At 52.2% G+C, this 21,391-nt stretch overlaps 1 protein-coding gene across 1 annotated transcript in view; it reads right to left on the reverse strand.

Moving 5' to 3' along the window:
• Positions 1-3,731: 3,731 nt before the first annotated feature.
• The window catches only part of LOC129506588 (guanylate cyclase D-like), a 39,724-nt gene continuing 22,064 nt past the window's right edge, over positions 3,732-21,391 (reverse strand). The window contains exons 13-19 of the mRNA XM_055320362.1: positions 19,229-19,392; positions 18,625-18,817; positions 12,262-12,436; positions 11,144-11,242; positions 10,020-10,114; positions 8,168-8,253; positions 3,732-3,840 (exon numbers count right to left, since the gene is read on the reverse strand). Of these exons, the coding sequence (XP_055176337.1) occupies positions 3,732-3,840; positions 8,168-8,253; positions 10,020-10,114; positions 11,144-11,242; positions 12,262-12,436; positions 18,625-18,817; positions 19,229-19,392 (921 nt within the window). The remainder of the gene's footprint in view (positions 3,841-8,167; positions 8,254-10,019; positions 10,115-11,143; positions 11,243-12,261; positions 12,437-18,624; positions 18,818-19,228; positions 19,393-21,391) is intronic.

Consider the following 21,391-nt stretch of genomic DNA (forward strand, 5'->3'; position numbering starts at 1 on the left):
CCCCTCCTTGCAGTAACAGGGGTGACGTGAGGGTTTCAGGGAAGGCTTCCTGGAGGAGGCAGAAGAGGAACAGAAGTGTGGAGGGTGAGGAGGAGTTGGTCAGAACGGGTGGGAAGCTTAGAGGCTAGGGAAGACCATCCAGGCGACTGCAGGGGTGGAGGTGAGAGCATCCATAGCCACAGGAGAGATGGTGGTAAGGAGAGACAGGGCAGCCAGGAGAAGCTGTGGACTGGTGCATTGCCCACACCTGGAGTGCAGGGTCCCAAATAAGCATTAGGCTAAGCAAGCCCAATGCAGAGAATAGCAGAGGAGAAACTAGACAGGAGAGTGCGGGAGCTGGCATTGCAGAGGGGAGACTGTTCACTGCAAGTCTTCGGGCTACCTAGTTCTTTAGTTTGTTAGTTTGTTAGTTCATCCATTCAGTTTCCCACTGCACACCTCCTCCTGGGCATTGGACTAAAGGAATGAACCAGATATAACTCCTGCCATCCAGTGAGGGTCAGGCGTAGCAACGACAAATTACGTATAAAGGGTGGTTTGGGAAAGCGTTTCAGGAGGAGGTGGCCTCTAGGCGGGCTTTGACCAATGTTTGGGAGTTCACCAAATGTTGAAAAAAGATAAAGACATGTAGGTAGACAACAAGACTAAGAAGTGGCATCACTCGGGTCTTGGGGAAGAGGAAGCAGTCAGTCTGCCAGGACCAGAGTTGAGTGGAAGGGGGGCAGATGAGGTGAGGCCAGCATGAGAAGAGGAATGCCAGGCTAGGGCAGCCCGCGTGGCTCAGCGGTTTAGTGCCTGCCTTCAGCCCAGGTTGTGACCCTGGAGACCCGGGATCAAGTCCCACATCGGGCTCCCTGCATGGAGCCTGCTTCTCCCTCTGCCTGTGTCTCTGCCTCTCTCTCTGTGTGTCTCTCATGAATAAATAAATAAAATATTAAAAAAAAGAAAAGCAGATCTTAAAAAAAAAAAAAGAATGCCAGGCTAAAGCATTTGGTTTTTCCAAGGAGTCCGACCTAAACTGTGCCTGCCTGAAGAACCATGCACCAAACACTTCCAGATCACCAGGCCGGGCAACAACCTTCTGGAGTTCTGAGGTTCTGTCTGCCATCGTGAGAACTCCACTCCTTAGAGGTGCCAGGAGAAGCCCATTGCTGGAAATGGACTAAGGGACAGGAGGACAGCACCAGGTTGATGGCAGAGATGGAGGACTTCATGGGGCCCCAAGTCATGAACCCATCTCTGGGGTTCCACCTGGGGGTATGCGTGGAACCCCAGGTAAATGCCAGGCTGGCTCCTGGTGAGAGGAGGATGAGCTCCTCAAAGCCTCCTCTGCCTCACCAGGAAAGTTCTGTCCTTACCCTCCCCCAATTCACAGAAAAGCCGTGTGCCCCCCTGCTGCTGCCTCCTCTGGGAGCTTTCCAGAGACCACTGCTATTTCTCTGGGCTTTTGTCATGCTGTGTAACCACCTTGGATCAGAAGACAGACAGAGGCTGGCATGGACAATCACCTCACCCCTCTGAGCCTCTGTTTCCTCATCTGGAAAGTGGGCCAATAACTTGTGTCTTGATTGAGACAATGTACTTGGAGGCTCCAGGCACAGGCTGGGTAGTGGGTGAGTATGGAAAGAAGAAGCCCTAATGTCTCCCAGCACCGAGGAAACCAGCCCAGCCCCAGGCAGAGGCACGATGCAGGAGCCAGGTGGGTGCTGGCATTTGTCCTCCGTGACCTCGTCCCCAGCTGATGAGGGAAAGTTGGGTAAAGGTAAGGACCCCAATGTGGGGAGCATCTATTCATATGCAGTGTGTCAGCCTTGGAGACAGAGTTCTCCCCCCACAGAACCCCCAAGTTCTGCCCTGGAGCATCTGTTCTCAACGTGGGCAGCTCAGAGGGTGGGCAGGACAAGGCGTACTCTCCCCACACCGTTCTGCAGGATCCGAGAGCAAGGACCCCCACCCCCCCGGCTGGATCCAGGCACGACAGGACATACACCCCCCATGTACAAGGCATGCACTTGGACACACGCCGCAAATGCTGGACACACATTGTGGGCACGGACACGAGCATATGGAGATCTGCTATTGCTCCCAGATGTTGGTGCCCAGATGCACACACACGGGGGCCCATAATATACCCGGCTAATGTGGTCCAGGTGCAGACACCCCAAGGCTGGCACGTACACAAATACACACTGAGACACGTAAGTGCACGTACAGGTGTCCTGACACACGCACGCATCTGTAGACAAGCGCGCACACACAGACGCGGACCCGTGCACAGGAACAGTGTCACTCGCCCGCTGGGAGCCCTGTCACCTCAGACATCCACATGATGTACACAGAGCCACCCAGGTCTGTTCACACGCGTGTGTGCCCCAAGTCCTTCCCCAGGTGGCAGCGTGCCCTCCCAGCGGTGCCGCCCTCGCCCCACAGCAGCCGCACTAGGCAGGCAGGGCAGGGGCTGGTCCCTACGTGTGGTCGGGAGCCCGGGGCACAGAGGGACCCGCTGCCCAAAGTCAGGCAGGTCAGGACTGGCAGTGGCATCTCTCAAAGCTGAGTCTAGCACTTTCCACCACACGGCTGTTTGTGGCTCCATTCACACCTCATCCACAGGCTTCTCACATCTCTCTCTTGCTCCAGTACATGGGTGTACGCGTGCGCGCACACACACACACACACACACACACACACACACACACACACACACAGCCTGGCTTCTGTGAGCGCAGCCCCTGCCAGAACATTTTTCCAACGACCCCCAGTTCGGTATCGTGCCAGCTCTGCTTCCCAAGGGGTCTTTTGAAGAAGGACAAGTTTGTTTAGGGCTGGCCCGGCCCCCTAGCCCCTGGCCCTCTGCCCTCAGTCAGGGAAATGAATTCCACCTGCGTCTGTCTGCCCGCTCTGAAATCAGCCTGGGGGCTTTGGTGAGCACTCTTTGATGTTAGAAGCCAGTTTAATGAGCTGGTTGCGGGTTTGTTTGCTTTTTTTTCTGTAAGACAGAAGTCTCATTTTCCTAAGAACTAAGGAATTATCACTCTACTCCCCTTTCTTCCCCCGAGATTCTGGGAGCCCAAGACCTGGACTCCCAACACAGTGCTCACAAGTACCCACAGGGTTAGGCTGGCGAGGGCAGGAGAGGCAGAGAAGGAGTCAACATACTTATAGCGTTTGCTGTGGTCAAGCCCTGTTTCAGGAACAGGTCTTACATGGGCCTTGTCAACACATTTTAGAGATGACAGTCTCCCAGAAGGATGGTGACGTCAGTAGGCTATCCATCTAAATCTGGGACTCTCATCTGCCTGGCTCTAGCTCCTGGTCCTTGTCTTGCTTTTCCCTGTGACAGCTGTGCCACTTGGGGCACAGGGCCTCCTCCCTCTGGGCCCAGGCCCCTCAGCTACACAGTGGGAACAGTGTTCTTGATGTGGGGAATAATCAGCTCTATGATAACAAGCTCTCAGAGTCAAAACGATTTGTCAAGAACAAAGCACTGCGTGAAAGGGAAGGAATATTTCTATTTTTATTGTTTTTGTGTCAAGAGGCAAGTTTACCCACAGGATTCATACTGGAATGCATCAATTAATATCGCTCTAGGGCACTTAGTAATGAGTACCCTATTGGCTGCCAGGTTGCTCAGCAAGAGAATTCTTTGTGGGGATTGCAGCAGGGAGAGGGTTTGGTGGTATCCAGGCACAAGAGTTTATGGGCTGGCACAGGCCTCTGCCCCTCTGTCCTACTCAGGGCCCAGCGAAGGCCTTACTCGAGCTCCCAGGCCTGGCCATGCTCTGGCGCGCTTTGTCAAAGGCCACCCTGATTTCTTGGTTGATCAGGTCCTGCCAGGGATCCCTAGGGGAGAAGGAGAAACAAGGATAATAATACCACCACCCAGAACAACAGGGTGCCCCTGTTGTAAGGAGCCCCTTCTGCTTCTTGGGCTTCTCCTGATCCCTGCAGCAGTCCCTCCAGGGGCATACCCAGACCAGGCTCAGAGAGGTGAAGTGTCGCAGACTCATGTGCATGTGGGGCTTTTGTGCCCAGCAGCCTTCCAGGAGATGGAGAGCCAGCCCCAGTTCCATCCCCTGCTCCACATGTGAGCTGAAGAAGCCAGATGCCATGGGCTGAGGGGGCTCTGTGACTCTTGGGGCATGAGGTATAACTGGGATTGGGACCCTGGGCCCCCACCCTGCACACACTTTCATTTTCTCATTTGCTTTTCTTCAGTGCCTAAAGGAGGACAGGTTAGAAAATAAATAAATAAATAAATAAATAAATAAATAAATAAATAAATAAATAAGTAAAAAATAAAAAAGGAGGGCCCGTTAGGGTTATGTCCTTTGCTTGGAAAAGAGAGCAAGGCTTGACTGACAGCCAGGGCATCACATCATCCTGGCAGGGAGCACTTTGGAGCTTGTATGGCAGGGGTAGGTGGGGAGAGAAGGGACCATTCTGCGGAGTGTTTCTGTGACATGAGACAGAAGGCACTTCCATGGGCACTTCTGTTGTGACTACACCAAGACATGGGAGGGGGGCTTTGGTCCTTGCCCTGATCTTCACCAGCTTCCCCAAACATCCCAAAGTATGAAGCTAAGTTACTTCTGCAGGTATGGCAAGTACAGAAAGTGAGGATAAAAGCAGCTTTAGAAAACTCTACTTTAAAAAAAAATATTATAGCATCTAGATCAAATAAAAATTTGGTAACTGCCTTATAAATACAACTCCAAGATAAGTCTCCCTAAGCCTTCCTGCAGAGATTCTGTGTGTGTGTGTGTGTGTGTGTGTGTGTGTGAGAGAGAGAGAGAGAGAGAGAGAGAGAGAGAGAGACGTCATCTCCAGGCAAGCAGAGGGGCCTCAGGTGGCCTTGCCACATGTATTGTGCATGTATTGGATGCCCACGACAGATGTGATGTGGGTGTACACACATGGATGCACACCTCCGTTTGTGGGCCCTGTCCTAGGTCTGAGTCCGTGGGCTAGGTGGGTGCCGATTCTCCCCTGCCTGCCTGAAGGCCTGAGGGGCTCCCAAGTCAGGCGGAGCTCACTGTGACTAATCTCAGCTCTCTTCTCTCCCTGAGCCAAGACGATGAAAACGTTTCTGGCACTTTCTAAAGTTTCCATCAGGGAGTGGAAAAGTCATCAGCTGAGGGAGCTCAAGATGACAAATGTTTGCCAGACCTGCTATTCTTGCTCCTAGGATGGGGTGAGCCAGGGCGCTGATGGGAGGCAGCGGGAGCTTCAGAGAGCCCCTTCCCTAGGCTGCTGGTGCTGGAAGACCTGCGGGTGCATCAGCAGCCATATCTCCTGGGGCTGGTGCAAGCAGGGGAAAGTTCCAAAAATGAATCAAAAAGAAGTGTCAGGAAGCAGCAAGTGCTACGGAGATGCAGTGCTAGGAAATGAGAAGGAGGTGACACCAGGGCTTCCTTTCACACGTGCAATCAGAGCCGCCTGGCGAAGGAGCAGCATCAGAGCTGAGGCCTGCAGGGTGGAAGGGAGCAGGCCAGGGCATTCCAGGTACAGGGGATAGCAGGAGCAAAGGCCCTGAGTTAGAGAGACTTCCAGGGTGTTTTAAGGCCACTGCAAGGAGGTCCCAAGCAGGCAATGTGCTTGTGTTCCAAAGAGCCAAGGCCAGGAGCAGACCCAGGCCCAAGGGAGCAGGCCTCCAGGGTAGGGTGAAAGAGTTTGGGCTCGAGCCTCAGAGTAGTAGGAAGCCCTAGAGGGTGTTAACCAGGGCATCTTCTATGGGTCATGGTAACTTTGTACTTAAGACCTCGATCCAGGGACACCTGGGTGGCTCAGTGGCTGAGCATATGCCTTTGGCTCAGGGTGTGATCCTGGGGTCCTGGGATAGAGTCCTGATCAGGTGCCCACAGGGAGCCTGCTTCTCCCTCTGCCTATGCCCTTGCCTCTCTCTGTGTCTCTCATGAATAAATAAATGAAATTAAAAAAAAAAAAGACCTTGCTCCAACTGCCAGGTAGTCTGGGTGGAGGGGCACAGTGGAAGGGGGAATGGTGAGCAGCCCCTGCTGCGGGCCAGAAGAGAGATGCCAAGGTGAAGCCCTCAAGCGGGGGTGTGTTGGAGGCAGGGGTCCTGGGGACTCCAGGACAGCGTCCTCCACCTTTCTGACTGAGGATGGCAAGGCTACCCACAAGGAGAGAGCTCTGAAAGAGGGCCAGGCTGCCAGGTGGAGCTCCCGAAGGGTCTGTTGAGGGACAGCATGAGCTCCACAGCCCAGAGCTCCAGAGGGGAGGCCAGGCTGATCAGCCTGTGACAGATGTCATCAGCACATCCAGATGGAAAGGGACCACCCCCCACCACCACCACTCCCACATTGCAGGGTCACGGAGAGGAGCAGAGCTGGCTGGCCCAGAGCCTGAGGAGGGAGAGCTGAGAGCTGGAGAGGAAGGAAGGAGCACAGCTGGGAGGCCTGGGGCAGATTTCTGGGAAGAGGGAGGGCAAAGGGGAAATGCTGCCGAGCTGTCAATCGGATTGAGAACTAAAACTGCCCACGGACCTAGTGACATGGATGGAGGTCACTGGAGACCTTCTGGGCACGTGGGGTGGAAGTCAGACTGCGGGGGCTGGGCAGGGAGCAGTGGGTGAGGAAGTGAAGTCACCGTCAGCAGACAGGCCTTCTGAGAAGCGCAGCTCCCTGCGGGGGCGGGACCTGGGAGCACCTGGAGGCTGAGAGGCTGGGAGGCTGGGAGGCCGGGAGGCGGTGGAGGCCAGGGAGGCTCCTTGAGGGGCACGAGAGGCGGGCTGGAGCAGAGGGCCTTGATGGAAGTGGGAAGGACGCACTGGGCTGGAGCTGTTCTCCTGGGGATGGGTGAGCCAGGTGGCTATGGCACATGGGAAGGCCCCAGGCCATACCATGCTCCTCACCCCACATTGCTGCCCCAGCAAACCGTCCCCACAGAGGCAGTCTGCAAAGTGGAAAGGACCCTGGGCGTGTGGAGGCCTTTCTGTAAGCAGAAGCTTTCTGTACCCAGGAGGCTGGGGTGTCCTTATAAAAAGGGTGCCCCTGTGTGTCCTGCACCCTGGCCAGTACACCAGCGTATGTCCATCCACCCCTTCCCCCCAGCCCTTCTGCACTGGAACCCTCCCCAACTCCATGCTGGGGAAGGGTACTCAAGAGATTCCCTTGGGCCCCCCAGACAACAGGTGGAGAGGAAACGGCCTCCATGAGCATCTCCCTGCCAGGAGCCCCTGCCCACACCAGCCCATCCTCCTGGGCCGCTTTAGTGCTGGTCTTTTCCCAGGACACATATGTGTGTCCTGCATACATCTTGTCCTTAAGAGATGGGGCGGGGCAGGGCGGGGATCATCCTGGGAGAGTTGAGAGGAGCCAGTCAGAAGTTCTGATGATGGAAAACCCTGGGCTGGAAGCTCTGATGAGCTGGTGCTGTGGGACACTTGTGGGGCTCAAACTCTACACCTGCAGTGAGTCTGTGGGTCCCTGCAGGGAAGCTGTCACTTCAGCCATCGGCAGCCCCCAGACGCCCTGCGCTGGGCCCCCTGTGGCCTGTCTACTGCTTGAGAAGAGCACGGGGCAGTGCAACAGCTTTTCCTGCCACCCATCCTCACTGCCCTCAGGGAAAGACATAGGGTCACAAAGGACAGAGGACAAAGGGAAGAGCCAAACTGCCAGGCAGGTACAGGTTTTCTGTGGATCTGCCTCACTTGGCCCTGAAAGCGTGCCTGCTTTTTGATCTCTAAATTCCTCATCTGCAGAAATAGCCTGAATGGCGACAAACCACAAAAGTGGCCCAGTCACTTTTTATCCATGCATCCCCCGTGACCAGCTCAGAATGGGAGGACTGGACTGGTGCCGTCGTGCCCAGCGAGAGGCCGAGCCGCCCACGGCGCACCCACGTGTTGCCATCCGAAGCCCGGCGAGGGATGCGCCGTTCTGAAGTGCCCCGCCCGGACCAGAGCGCAGATCAGCAGATCAGCGCGAGACCCTAGCCAGGCAGCCCGACCTCCCCCACGCGAACGTCAGCAGCAGGCTCTCTCGGCAGCGGAGAGAGGTGACTGACCTTCTCATCGTTAAAGAATCCTGGGTTTTCCAGGTTTCCCACATTGGGCAGATAACACTCTTATAATCAGAAAAGAAAGAATGAATATCAAATTTCAAACAAAAGGGGGGCCGAGCTTTGGGGGGAAACTCCTGGTACTCACCCAGGTTTGATGTCCAGAGGCGTGGGGAGGGACCCCGGGAAGCCTGCCTTGCCCACCAGCCAGTAGGTCTCCTCTACGCCCTTCCCCTGGAGGAGAGAGGGAAGGGGATTGAGCACACCTCCTCGGGCAGAGCGGGCCAGAGGAAAGGGCTCAGTTCTAAGCAGAGCGGCCGGAGCGGGAGCCACACTCTTCGGGTCCAAATCCTGCTCCATCCCTGGCTAGCTGTGTACTCTGGCCAACTTCCCGCACCTCTCTGTTCCTCAATACCTCATGAGTTGTTGTGAGGATTATGTGAATTAATATTTATCTATTAGAGAAGTAAATGAATAATAAATCATGAATTCTATGACCAGCAGATCTGGAAAGCTGAGATCCCAAGATGCTACGATCTGTGATTTTTCCCAAACTGGTTGGGAAGGACCTGGTTGCCTCCTGGAATGAGGGTACAACTGCTTGGAACTTAGGAGTAGAGAGAGCATTAGGGGCCCTGGGCCCAGGGCTGGCTGGCTATAGATTCTGTACCCCACCCTTGGGATGGCCAGGGATGGGTATTGCCCTGCGGAGCCCCCAGGCCATCTTGAAGAATGTGAGGTTGGCCTGCTGCCCTCCCCACCCCCTCTCTGCATTCCCTTCTGGCATCAGAATCCTCTGTTCCTCAGGACATCTCGTGCCAGCTCCCCCCATACAAGACTCATTCCGGCTCACGCTGCCATGACCTCCAGAGCAAAGGATTCCACACATGCCAGCCCTCAGGGGCTGTGTGACCATGGACAAGTTGCTGCTCCTCTCTGAGCTGCACCCTCCTGCTCTGACATTTCACAGCGTGATGAAGTGAGTTCCAGGGAGCAGGCAATTTCTAGGGCTCACTCATAGTTCTGGGCCTTGAATGCCTAGGCTGCTCTTGTCATACCACCAGCCTGACTGGGAGGAATGGGAGAATGAGAGGAGGTAGGGTAGGAAGAAAAGTCACTCACTCGTAGGAATACGAGCCCTTACCGTTATTGAATGTTAACATTTTAAAAATGCAGAAGTGCTCATGGGCAGGTGTAACCCAGTGACACACCTGCAGCAGCAGAGGGCGATCATGGGACCGGTGGGGTGTACAGAGAGAAGGCATGATAGTGACTGCTGGGGAGAAGGAAGATGGGTGTACCTGGGTCAGGGCAGGCTTCCGTGACAGGTGAGATCTGCTCCTGGGCTCTGAGGGATGAGTGGGAACCCGATCATGTTATGGAGAAAGTACAAGCTTTAGAGCCATCAGATCTGGCATACAAGCTATGTGACTTTGGGCGAGTGATTTTGCCTAATTTCATTTCCTCAACTATAACATGGGGCCATTGATCCTTCTTTCATTATTACTGTGGCAATAAATATGTTAATATTGAGCACCAGCCTGCCGCCCAGGTATGTCATCAGTAGAAGTAATTTCTCAAAGGGACGCGTGGGTGGCTCAGTGGTTGAGCATCTGCCTTTGGCTCAGGGCATGATCCCAGGGTCCTGGGATCTAGTCCCGCATCAGGCTTCCTGTGGGGAGCCTGCTTCTCCCTCTGTTTGTGTCTCTGCCTCTCTGTGTGTCTCACAAATAAATAAATAAAATCTTAAAAAAAAAAGTAACTTCTCAATCCTGGTCCTTCTTTCTATGAGGAGTCAGTGAGGGAGTGGTTTCCAGGAAGAAACAGTTCTTGAGAGTTTGGGGAGTGATGAGGATGTGTAAGGTGATCAGCTCCAACCTCAACTACAGGCAGGCATTTCCTTCTATATCAGTCAGATGAGTAAGAATCTCTCATGCTGCCCACAGAAACTGGATTCGGGGGGGATTTTTCCATCAGTTCCAGGAAAGAAAGTCCCCTACCTTTAGCTCAGTCTGGCCTCTGATGTCAATTCTGTAGCCTTCATCCAGGCTGCGCAGTGTCTGGACTGTGCTTCCGCTGACGTGAATTCTGTATGCTGATGAGAAAGATAGTAATCAAGCCACCACCTGGTGGCAGCATACCTGGTGTTTGGTAATACTAAGACCTGTAACAGCCCCAGTTCCAGCCAGTGACATACACAATTCTGGTCCATACAACGCCCTTCACCTGACCTTCCCATCCCTCTGGTAGACTGTTGGTCACTAAAATAGAGGCCTTGAGGAAAAACAAATTATATAGAATGAGTGTTAAGAGGAACTCAAGATGAAATCAGAACTCCTAGGAACATAATTTTCATTTATAAGGAAGTCTGTGAAGGCTGAGTCAGAGCAGATAAGCAGTTATTTTTCTTTTAAGAGCAGGGCTCCCACTAGAGCCAGCACATCTAGTCATGCAGGATGTGTACCAAAGGACACAACAGAGCACACAACTTACACAGCCAGAAGCAGAGGTCCTAGGACTTCAATTTTTATACCTGCTCTAACCAGGCCATCAGAGTGGCCTCTGCTGCCAGCAAGGGCCTAAAATGGCATTAAAAAATTGAGAGGGGGGGATCCCTGGGTGGCTCAGCGGTTTAGCGCTGCCTTCAGCCCAGGGCATAATCCTAGAGTCCGAGGATCAAGTCCAAAGTCAGGCTCCCTACATGGAGCCTGCTTCTCCCTCTGCCTGTGTCTCTACCTTTCTCTCTGTGTCTCTCATGAATAAATAAATAAAATCTTTTTTAAAAAATTGAAAGGGGATCTCCTAGTTGTAAAGATGTGAAAACCAAGACCTAGAGGAAGAGTATTTTGCCCGAGGACACTTAAGCAAGCCAGTGGCAGACAGGGCTAGGACCCAGGCTTCCTGCCTCTCAAGTCATGTCTTCCCTCATGAGATCATCGCAAAAGCCCCACGGAAATTTAAAAGAACCAGTGACATAGGTTATCTCCATATAATTGTTTTACTGACAGCTAAGGTACACTGCCACCAGGTGGTGGTTTGGTTACTAAGCACTATTTCAAATAGCCAGGCTGCAGGGGTCATTGAGAGTCCTCCCCCAGGCAAGATAGAAATATAAGACACTCACGCAGTCCTGTGGACTCCATCCGGGATGCAGTGTTAACAGTATCACCAAAGAGGCAGTACCGGGGCATGGTGAGGCCCACGACCCCTGCCACGCAGGGCCCTGAAACTCAAATGTGCCCAGTGAGCTCCAGGAGGTCCTGGACCCAAGAGAGGTTCCCGTGACAGTCTTGCCCTCCCCTCCCACCCCTACCATCTCAGCCCCACATCCAGGGCTCCAGCTTGGGGGTGAAGATAAAGCTATATGCTGTCTGCAACTATACCTAGAGAAGAGATGATATCTGTGCCAGGCTCTGGGCCAGCAATAGGGGGACACAGATAAATCAGAGGCAGTTTTTGTTCTTGAGGAGTTCCCAGCCTGCTGGGGGTAGGAGGAGACGTGTAAACTGTGATCAGTGTTGTAAGACGGAAGCACCAGAGCTGTGCCAGCCCAGAAAAGGGAGTGTGACCCAGCCCAGAGGACTTTCTGGAGGAGGTAGTGTAATGAGCCGTATCTTGAAGGACGAATGAGTGGGCAGGGAACAGCAGGTGCCAAGGCACAGAGGCAGAGAGCCCACATGTCTGTGGGAAGCTGCAAGCAGCTGAGTGGGGTTGGAGTGGCAAGTGGGAGGTGGCAGGAGATGAGGTTGGATGGAATCTGGGAAGCTGTGGGGGTGGGGGGGCAGGAATTTGGACTTTATCCTGCAGGTGAAACCACGGAGGGAGGAAGGGGTGAGGGCCCAAGAAGCCTGTATTACAGACTGTGAGATCTCTCCTAGACTCATCCCAGCAAACATTTATTTGTTTGCAAAGCCACAGAAGGTCTTTGTCCTGCCTCTTCCATCAGACTATCAGCTCCTCAGCATGGCCTCAGATGACTTTGACAGATGCTGAGACAAAATGTGTGTGTGTGTGTGTGTGTGTGTGTGTGTGTGTATGAAACTGAGCATCACAGATTCTTTGACTTATAACATCTCAGAAGCTTCAAATAATTAGAAGAAAAAAACAAATGTCAAATTTTATATCATAGAGTTTTAGAATCTCAGAATTCCAGAAGCACACCATTGGGGCTGCCCCGGCCAGTGCCCCTGGCAGGGTTGGGAGGGTGGTCTGGCCCGTCACCCCCCGCACCCCTGTTTATACCTGAGTGCAGGCCAGCCCGGATGTAAATAGGCACCTCGGGTGCATGCCTCATCCGGAAGCCTCTCACAGAGCTGAGGATGTCCAGGGCCATGTTGGCGATCTCAGCCGCGTGCCGGCTCCCGTTGCGCCGGGGCAGCCCCGACGCCACCATGTAGGCATCCCCGATGGTCTCCACCTAGAAGTCACAGCCCTCCAGCTCCAGTGCTAGAACACGCCCTCCCTGGACTATCCCACAGTCCGCACAAGGCCCTTCTGGGGAGCCCTGACCCACCCCTCAAGTCTCTGGCCCACAGTGCCGTCTCTACCAGGCCTCCCATCCCAGTGCTCTAGCAACAGTTAGATCTGCACACTTCAAATTGCCTTGGTCTGAATTGCAGGTGACCGTGCCTATCTGCTGTCCACCGGCCCCAGGCCACGAGCGCCCTGGCAGGAGACATGGGCACCCTGTCTCCACAATGCCACAGCGACAGGTCAGGGCTTCTTCATCTGGAGAGGAGCAGCGCGTGTACATTGGACCCATATATACCCTGGGGGGGTTAGAAAATGAGTACACCTAATAGGCTTTCCAAAATGTACTAGAAAAAAATGTAGGGTCGGAATCATATAAATGTGGGTTTAATCCCCATCTCTGCCATTTACTTTGGGCAGCCCACTTGTGCGAGCCTCAGTTTCCTCTTAGGTGGAATGCATATTAAAGATAAAGTATTGAAAGAACTAGGTCCTGGTTACCAGAGGGGAAGTGGGGGGATGGGTGAAACAGGTGTTGGGGATTAAGGAGGGCACTTGTGATGAGCAGCAGATGTTGTATGGAAGTGTTGAATCACTAGATTCCACCCTTGAACACTGTATATTACCTAAAAAAATTTTTTTTTTAAAGAACTAGGCTCATCATAGATGCTCAATGGATAGGAGACTCCTGTCACCACCACGGTCATCATCATTTCCCTGGCTAATGGTTTTGGAGATGAAAGAATCCCAGAATCTCAGAACTTGGATGGGCTTTGAAGTCCACCCACCTGCCTCCTGCCTCCTGCCTCCTCAGTGGCTGGCCCAGCCTGCTTACATCTCGTGATAGGAAAGTCCCCCCCTTCTAGAGGTGGCTGCTTCTTCCTCTGGGTAACTCTGATTTTCAAAAGTTGAGTTGAATTGAAACCTGCCTTTCACCCGCTGGTTTCAGCTCCACCTCCTGAACTCCAGCCGCAAACCCTTCCCAAGATCCTTCTCTGTTCCAGGTACTGGGGACACAGATGTATACTGTGGCCTTCTTCTCTGCCATGGGCCAGGCCACTCAAGATGGCAACTCTACCCACCACCGGCCCCACCCAAGTTTTCCCCTCTGCAGGCTAAAGAGCCCAGCTCCTGCACTGCCTCTCCTGAAGCCAGCAAATGCTGGCACCCCCAGGGCCCGGGGAGCAGAGCTGTCCTTCCGGCCTGGCCTATCTGCTCTCATCAGCACCTGGTGGGTAATAATAATAATACAATAATAATATCCCTGCCCATAGGGGGCGTTGTAATTCAATAAATCTCTCACACATTTGCTGTGGACTGTGCCCTATTACCTGCACCCTCCAAACCTCTCCCTCATCCAGACTATCTCTACCCCAACTAGGGAGTGACCTGCCTGAATCATGCCACATTCTGTTCAGATACCTTCATCTGCTCCCTGGGCCCTGGCAATCAGGAATTCCCATGATTTGGAGAATTTCCCGAATAATTCCTAACAGTTGCTCCTGGTTCCCCATGTTTCTGCCCACGGGAACCTTTCTGCTGTCTGCAGAGACACCCAGCGCTTACTTGATGGCCTGGTCCCTCTGCCCAAAATGCTCGCTCTCAGTCCCTGTTCGTTGAGATCCAAGCCCTCCATCAGCCCGGCAACCACTTCATCATGTCCATAAGATCTCCCTGGTCACCAGATGTTTCCCTCCTCCGGGCTGTGAGCTCCACCTCGCTCTCCATCACCAGCTGTTGCCCACCCAGCGCTGGTGGGCTGGCAACAAATGTGGCAGGGATATGGCTACTCCCTTCTGTGTACATTTCCACGGAGGACCTCCCACCCCATACCCCAGGAGGGAAAAATATGATCAAGCCTGGCTTTCCCTCTGCCCACCCACTTCTCCCCCATGGGAGGAAGAACCCATGATCTGTCAAGTTTGGAAGAAGGACATAGCACTTAAGTACTTGGACAGCAGCTCTTACATGCCAGATGCTGTTCCAAACCCTTCACAAATATTAACGCGTTAGACCTTTACAAGAATTCTGCGGGGTAGGTTCTATTACCACTTTGCAGGGGGGCAGCTGGCCAGAGAATGAAGTCACTTGCCAAAGGCACGCAGTGCAGACTTGAACTGGGTCAGTCCAGCTCCAGAGCCTGTATGCTGTGCTGCCTCTTGATTACACATGGCTCGGGCCCTTTCCCTCTCTCTTTCGGGGAGAGTGGCTGCGGTGTGGGGTTTCCCTCTGCTCTTGCCCTGCACGTGGTAAGCACGTGCCTGTAGGTCCCTCCTGCTTCCCAGGGGCTGCCCTGGAGACCTACAGCTCGCTGACCCCACTTCTAGCCGCCAAGTGTACAGCTGCCATTCAGGGAGAGTATGTCTGCTTTGGGGACCCAGCGCTGCCTCTGTTAGGTGACCTAAGACCCAGACTGGGGATGAGGAACATGGTTGTTGCTCTAAGCTGTTAAACTGACCTCTAGCCCTCCATCCGCCTGCTTCCCACCTGAGCCCACCTGATTGGTGTCATTAACAACCACCCCTACAACTCCAGTGACAAAAATACGACCAGGCACAGGCCCCTAGGAGCTCAGACCCATAGTGATGCTGACTCAAAGACCCCTATGATAGTGGGCACTCAGCTGCAAACAAGGGTATACACAGCTGCGGTCCTTTTGCAGATGGGAGAACACAGCCAGAGGAGTGAGGCAAAGGTTTCCACACTAGCAAACACAGATGTGAATTCCAACTCTAGACACTGACTTGCTGTGTGACCTTGGCCTAGTTACTTACCTCTCTGAACCTGTGTTGCATCTGAAAAGATAATGGCCCATTCTTCTGTGGGCCATTGGGAGGGTTAATGACATCCCTGTGATAGTCCCTAGGCTGCACCAGTCCTCTGTAGATGCTTGACTGACACTGGGCCCCACCCCCGGCCCCTACCCCACTCTGTGCTTTCAAGGGGAGGCTTTAGCCCCTGAACATCGTGGTGCTCGGCTTGCAGTTGGTGAATGAATGAACCATAGCACGTCCTCTCGCATTGCTCAATCTGTGAAACGCTTCTAAGCCATGGGCACTTTCGTCTCTGTTTTACAAACGGGAGCTTGAGATTCAGAGAGGCCAAGTGATTTGCCCAGGGTTGCTTGGCAGTGTGGCCAAGGCCAGTCTCGCCCACTGGGGCTGAGTGGCTGGGGTAAGTCCTCTCTGCCCCCGTAGTCCACCTGGGCTCTGCTCTGGGGCGATGTCCATAAAGTGCTTATTCAGTGCGTGCTGGCAGGGAACCACAAACCCCAGCGGAACCAGGAAATGATCGCCTGGCTGCCTCCCAACCCAGGCCGGATTAGAGAGCGGTAACCAGATCCTGCTGGGGACGGAGGGGAAACCGAGGCGGATGGCGTGAGTGATGAGAGACACGCTCGCACATCGTCAGGAACAGGCTGCCTGTTCCCCCACATCTGGAGGGGCGTGTGGGCCTTGTTTTATTTCATTTCATTCTGCCAGAAAGATGCAGACCTCTTGGCCAGGGTTCAGAGCAGATCAGAAAGCATGATTCAGAGCTGGGAGGGACACATGTGTGAGAAAAGATTAGCAGGAGAAGAAGAGACAAGGCCAGGGGTGACTCAGGGCACATCAAAGCAGCAGGGCTGAGCAAGATGAGATGAAGAATCTTTTCCTGGGGCCCACAGGGCCAGGACGGCTCTGGAAGTAAGACGGACATGCAGCCAGTGTGAGAGACGACACCTCCAAACCAGGGGCTGGGGTGGGAGTGTGGGCTCCTGAGCAGGGAGCAGGAGGGAAGCCGTGTCCATGCAGTGTTGGGGGCTCAGGTCTCTGAGGCCCAGTGTGAGACTGTGCAGTGTAGCAGACAGAGCCGGGCAGTGGTGGTAGACATTGCAGGTCTTGTCCTGTCTCTACCACCTACCAGCTGTGTGACCTTGGGCAAGTCACTTTCCTCTCTGGGCTTCAGCAAGCTCCTCACATAGTCAATATATATTTCCAGAGGACCTACTATGGTTTGGACATTGCCATGCTCTAGGGACAGAGTGATTTGGGTTAGAGCCATAAAGTGTGGCTATGCTGCCCAGGGGTACTTAGGAGAGCACCACACAGGAACTCCTAACCATGTCTTGAAGGGGAAGGAGGCTACCCCAGGGCCAGAAGAATGAGTAGGAGGGAACCAGATGAAAAGGAGGGAGAGCAGAGTCCCAGGAGGAGGCAACAACATATACAAATGCCTGGTGGTCCTGAGAGCAAAGCACGTGTGAGGAATGCAGAGGTCTATGTGGAGTGGCCAGAGGTACAGTTGGAGAGGTAAAGGGGGCCAGCTTTTAGGGGGTCTTGTGGGCCACTATGAACCTGGGCTTTATCCTGAGGATGTCCATGTCATGAGGATGGCGAGCCCCCTGGAGGGGGTCTTGGGATCAGAATGCCCAAGTTCAAATCTCAGCTTCACAACCCGTTGGAAATATGTAATTAGATAAGTCTGTTAATCACCCATTTCATCTATGCATTAGGGGCACCATCTCCTACCTCACAGATTGTTACGATGGTTAAATGAACTAGTACATATAAAAGTACTTAGACTAGTGTCCAGTATACAGTAAGCACTCAATAAGTACCGGCGATTATTGTTGTTGGGATACTGTATGTAATGCTATCAGCAGACTGCCTCTGAAACTTCCTGCCCAGGCCTCCTGTCTGTCCTGGCTTCTGCTCCAGGGCCTGACCCTCCCCGGTCCCTGCCTCCCTGGAGGCTGTGGCTGGAAGGGAACTGGTGGGTCACAATAGAAGGCTAAGGTCAGTGGAGTCTGAGTCTGGTGGTTTCTGGGGAGCTCTCTTCCAACCCCACCCTCACTGTGTCTGGAGTGACCTAAGATCCAGCAACTGGATCAGCATAAGGGGCAGGATCAGGGTGGGGTCCACACAGCAGGCACAGAGGGCTAGGATGCTATTCACTTTTACAGTCTCAATTTACACAGCACTTCTTCAAGGGGGACAGGATCCACCATCATCTGTAAACGCCTAGGGCTGGGATCATCATTCCTATTTTATAGATGAGGAAACAGAAGTCCAGAGAGGGGAAGCCATTTGCCCGAAGCTACACAGAAGCTGGTGGCCAAGCTGGGACTCAGACCCAGGATGGAGAGATGAATAGGAACTCAATCATGGAAGGTCTTGACAGCCAGCCACCACCCCTCCACCACTGGGCCACTTCATGTCCAGCCATTACAACCTATTCAGCACTCCTCATACTCACTGGGCCCATCCTCCCAAGGCTCCAGCTTTGGCACATTGCTCCTCCATGGCTTGCCTGGAGCAACCACACCCAGATCGGACAGCACTAGCAAGACAGCACCTCCTCCAGGAAGACTTTCTTGCTTTGTACTGTACGTATCTATCCCTAGCCGGGTTGGGGGCCCTCTTGCCTCCTCTGCCTGCCCTGATCATCATTTTTACTGTGGATTGTCTTCCTCTTTCATCTACAGCACTGAGAGCTCCCTGACGGGAGGCACAGGAGATGAATCATCTGTTGGCCCTTGCCTAGCACAGGTGGATTTTATTTCCCCTTTCTTGAATCTGGGTTGGCCTTTTTTGTTAATTCAACTCTATGCCCAATGTCGGGCTTGAACTCATGACCCTGAGATTAAGAATTATATACTCTACTGACTGAGCTAGCCAGGTGCCCCTGGGTTGGCTTTTTAACTTCCTCTGACCAATAGAATATGTCAGAAACAGCCACACATCCAATCCCAACTTAGACCTCCAGAGGCTTCTGTGCTTCTGCCTTCTCTCTCGGAACCCTGCCACACCAGGTGAACGATACCAACCAGGCTGCTTGAGGCTAACAGACCATGTACTGTTCCATTCAAGGTTCCAGAGATGTGAGAGAGCCCAGCAAAGATCAGAAGAACTTCCTATCTCACCCACAACTGCTCACAGAGTGGTCCAGCTGAGTCCAGAGAACTTTCCAGCTGACCTATAGGTTTGTGAGCCATAATAAATGCTTATAATTTTACACTACCGGGTTTTGGTGTTATTTGTTACATGGCAATAGCTAACTGATACAAACACACAGATAAATGACCAGAAGTCATACCACAAACCCAGCAGTAAAGAAAGGAGAGGTGGGATGCCAGCCTCCTGGTCTTCTCACCTTATACACATCGTGGCTGCCCAGAACAGCATCGAACAGTGTATAGAGGTCGTTGAGCAAGCCAACCACCTCAATGGGCTCACTCAGGGCTGAGATGATGGTGAAGCCCACAATGTCACTGAAGTATATGGTGACCTGGTCAAAGTACTCTGGTTCCACAGGTACCCCCATTTTCAGAGCTTCAGCCACAGACCTGAAATAATGGGAAGGACCAGAGTCACGAGGTGGGAGGACCCTCTTCCCACAGTTTGGAGGTGAGGGATGGATACTGGGGGGAAATTTCTGGGTTGAGAAACAGGGGATCTGGGTCAGGTCTGCTTGTGTGCTGGGCATCCCCCAACAAAGACCTATTTCTCTCTGGACATTATTTCCTCTGAAATCCAATGGGGGACACCATGCTCTCTCTTTGCTCTCAAGGGAGTGAGGTAGCAGAATTGATACTTAAAAGCACAACATAGTGCCTGGCACATAAAAGGACTCTATGAAAATATATTAGATAAATAATGAATAAATTGAATGAATTCATAGAACCTAGATTTACTGAGCACCTACTATGTCCCAGGTCCCATGCTCAGAGCCAATCGAGCCCTAAGGGGCCACTCACGAAGGGAGCATCTGAGAGAGCAGTCGCTCTGTCTTCTGCTTCTCCACCTCCAGTTCCTCAGTCCTCTCCTGGATCAGGTCCTCCAGGTTCTGGGAATACTTCTCTAGCATCCATAGCATAGAGTCAGCAACACTGGTCTTCTTGCCTTGATTGATGCTTTTGAACTGAAAAATAGAACAAAAATCCCCATTCATCCTTGAAGGTGAACACACTCTCAGGTTGGAAATCTGGGCCACGAGAAAGAAGCAAACATAATCCCTGGCTGGAGGAGCTCTGCTGGTGGGGAGCAGATATGGAACAGACAAGGGATGGCAGCTCTGAGAAGGGAAAGCACAGACAGATGGGAGGAAAAGTGAGTTAGTTCTGTATGGGGCGGGCAGGCAGGGAGATGACTTTACAAAGGGGACTGTGCCCAGCATAGCATTACCATTAACAAACACTGATCCTACTGCTCTGGTTCTCACAACAACACTATAGAAGAGAGGTTCTCTGTTCTTCTCAAAGGTGGATGGATAGATGGACAGATGAGTGGATGGATACACAGATGAGAGATGATAGACAGGTGGATGGATGGATGATTGGATGAATAAATACACAGATGGGTGGATATGATGGAAGGATGGATGCATAGATAAAAAGATCTATAGAAAGGATATAAGTAGATTATTTATGTATATAATCATTTCTACCTCTCCATTTCTCTCCTTGTTCAAAAAAATTTTGTTTTACAAAATAAAATGATAAAACACTGGGACAAAAGGAGAATAAATGCTTTCTACTTTGGTGTAGCAAAATGCATGCTAGAAGTGTTCACAATTTTGAACATGAGCTTCCTAGCAACGGAGAGGGAAATATAGATTACACAATCCAGAGTCCATGAGACAGTGGAGCATTAAATTGGCTGCTCAAAAGAAACACAACTACTGCTGATTGCTGAGCAAAGAGAAATACCTCTCTTAGGTCTCCATAGGAGGACATTCATGTGTGGTCATCAATCATACCTTCAATGAAAAGCTTACAGGAAATATAGCGGTGTGTTCCCAAAAACTCTAGTAAAAAAGGTTTACTAGAACCTTCCCCAATCTGGTTCACACCTTCCCAAAGTGCAGTCAGTGAGAAAAGGAAATTAATGATGGCCAAAGTGAAGGAGTACATTCCTGCTAAATCCAGCAGCTTAGTGTGTGTATGTGTGTGTATATGCATGTGTGTGCATGTGCGTAGATGTGCATATCCAGCCTCCATTAGTACCACTTCTCTCAACCAAACACCTATGGGGTGGGGAGTGGCAGCAGCCGCTAACGTGCATCTATTTTGTATTGCCTGTCAAAAGCAGGGGTGCAAGCTTTAAAGATCACTCAGGGTGGGCATGGCAGCTGCTGACCTTGAGACTCCAAGGACACAATGCTGACCGGAGGTTCACTTTGGCAAGGAAGGCTCCCATAATACAAATGAAAAAACAAAAATCAAGGTCAAGACGTAAAATAACTTGCCAAGGACCTCATAATGGCGGGACTGAGTTTCAAATTGAGATCTTCCATATGTTAATTTTATCATCAGCCACGCCACTGAATTATTTGAAAATTTTAGATGTGTTTTCCATTGTTTCTCTCGGGTTGCCCGGGAACACAATCATAGGATTTACAGATAGCAATCATTTTCTTCTCCCTTTTTGATATTCATTTTCTTGCTTAATTGCATTAGCAATATTAACATATCCCAGAACAATGTTAAGTGAACATGAACCCAAGCCTTTTGATTTTGGCATCAGTGTTCTTTCTCTAATGCCTCATCCACTATCTGTTTCTCAGAGAACCACCGCGTTTTAACTTAGTTATCCCACTTGATGGTCACTCCAGTATGGCAAGTCAGGCCAGAGTTAGTCTTTCCAGGCCCACTTTTAGGGAGGTTGAAGTTCAATAGAGCAATCAACTTGCCCAAGGGCAAGGAAGTAAATTGCAGATAGATGTGAATGCAGGCATTCTGGCTCTTAGCAGAGCCCTCCCCCCCACCCCCCATCCCCACCCCCGCAATGTGATGCAATTCCTGGAGCTCTTGGAGCCCTCATGGTGCTCACCCTACCTCATGTTTGTCCCTGACTTCTCTGCCCCAGAGCCTTGGGCAGGATCTGTCCCCACAGACACCTGTCGCTGGCTATGGCAATCT

Source organism: Nyctereutes procyonoides, unplaced genomic scaffold (assembly GCF_905146905.1).
Source record: "Nyctereutes procyonoides isolate TBG_1078 unplaced genomic scaffold, NYPRO_anot_genome, whole genome shotgun sequence".
NCBI classification, from domain to species: domain Eukaryota; kingdom Metazoa; phylum Chordata; class Mammalia; order Carnivora; family Canidae; genus Nyctereutes; species Nyctereutes procyonoides.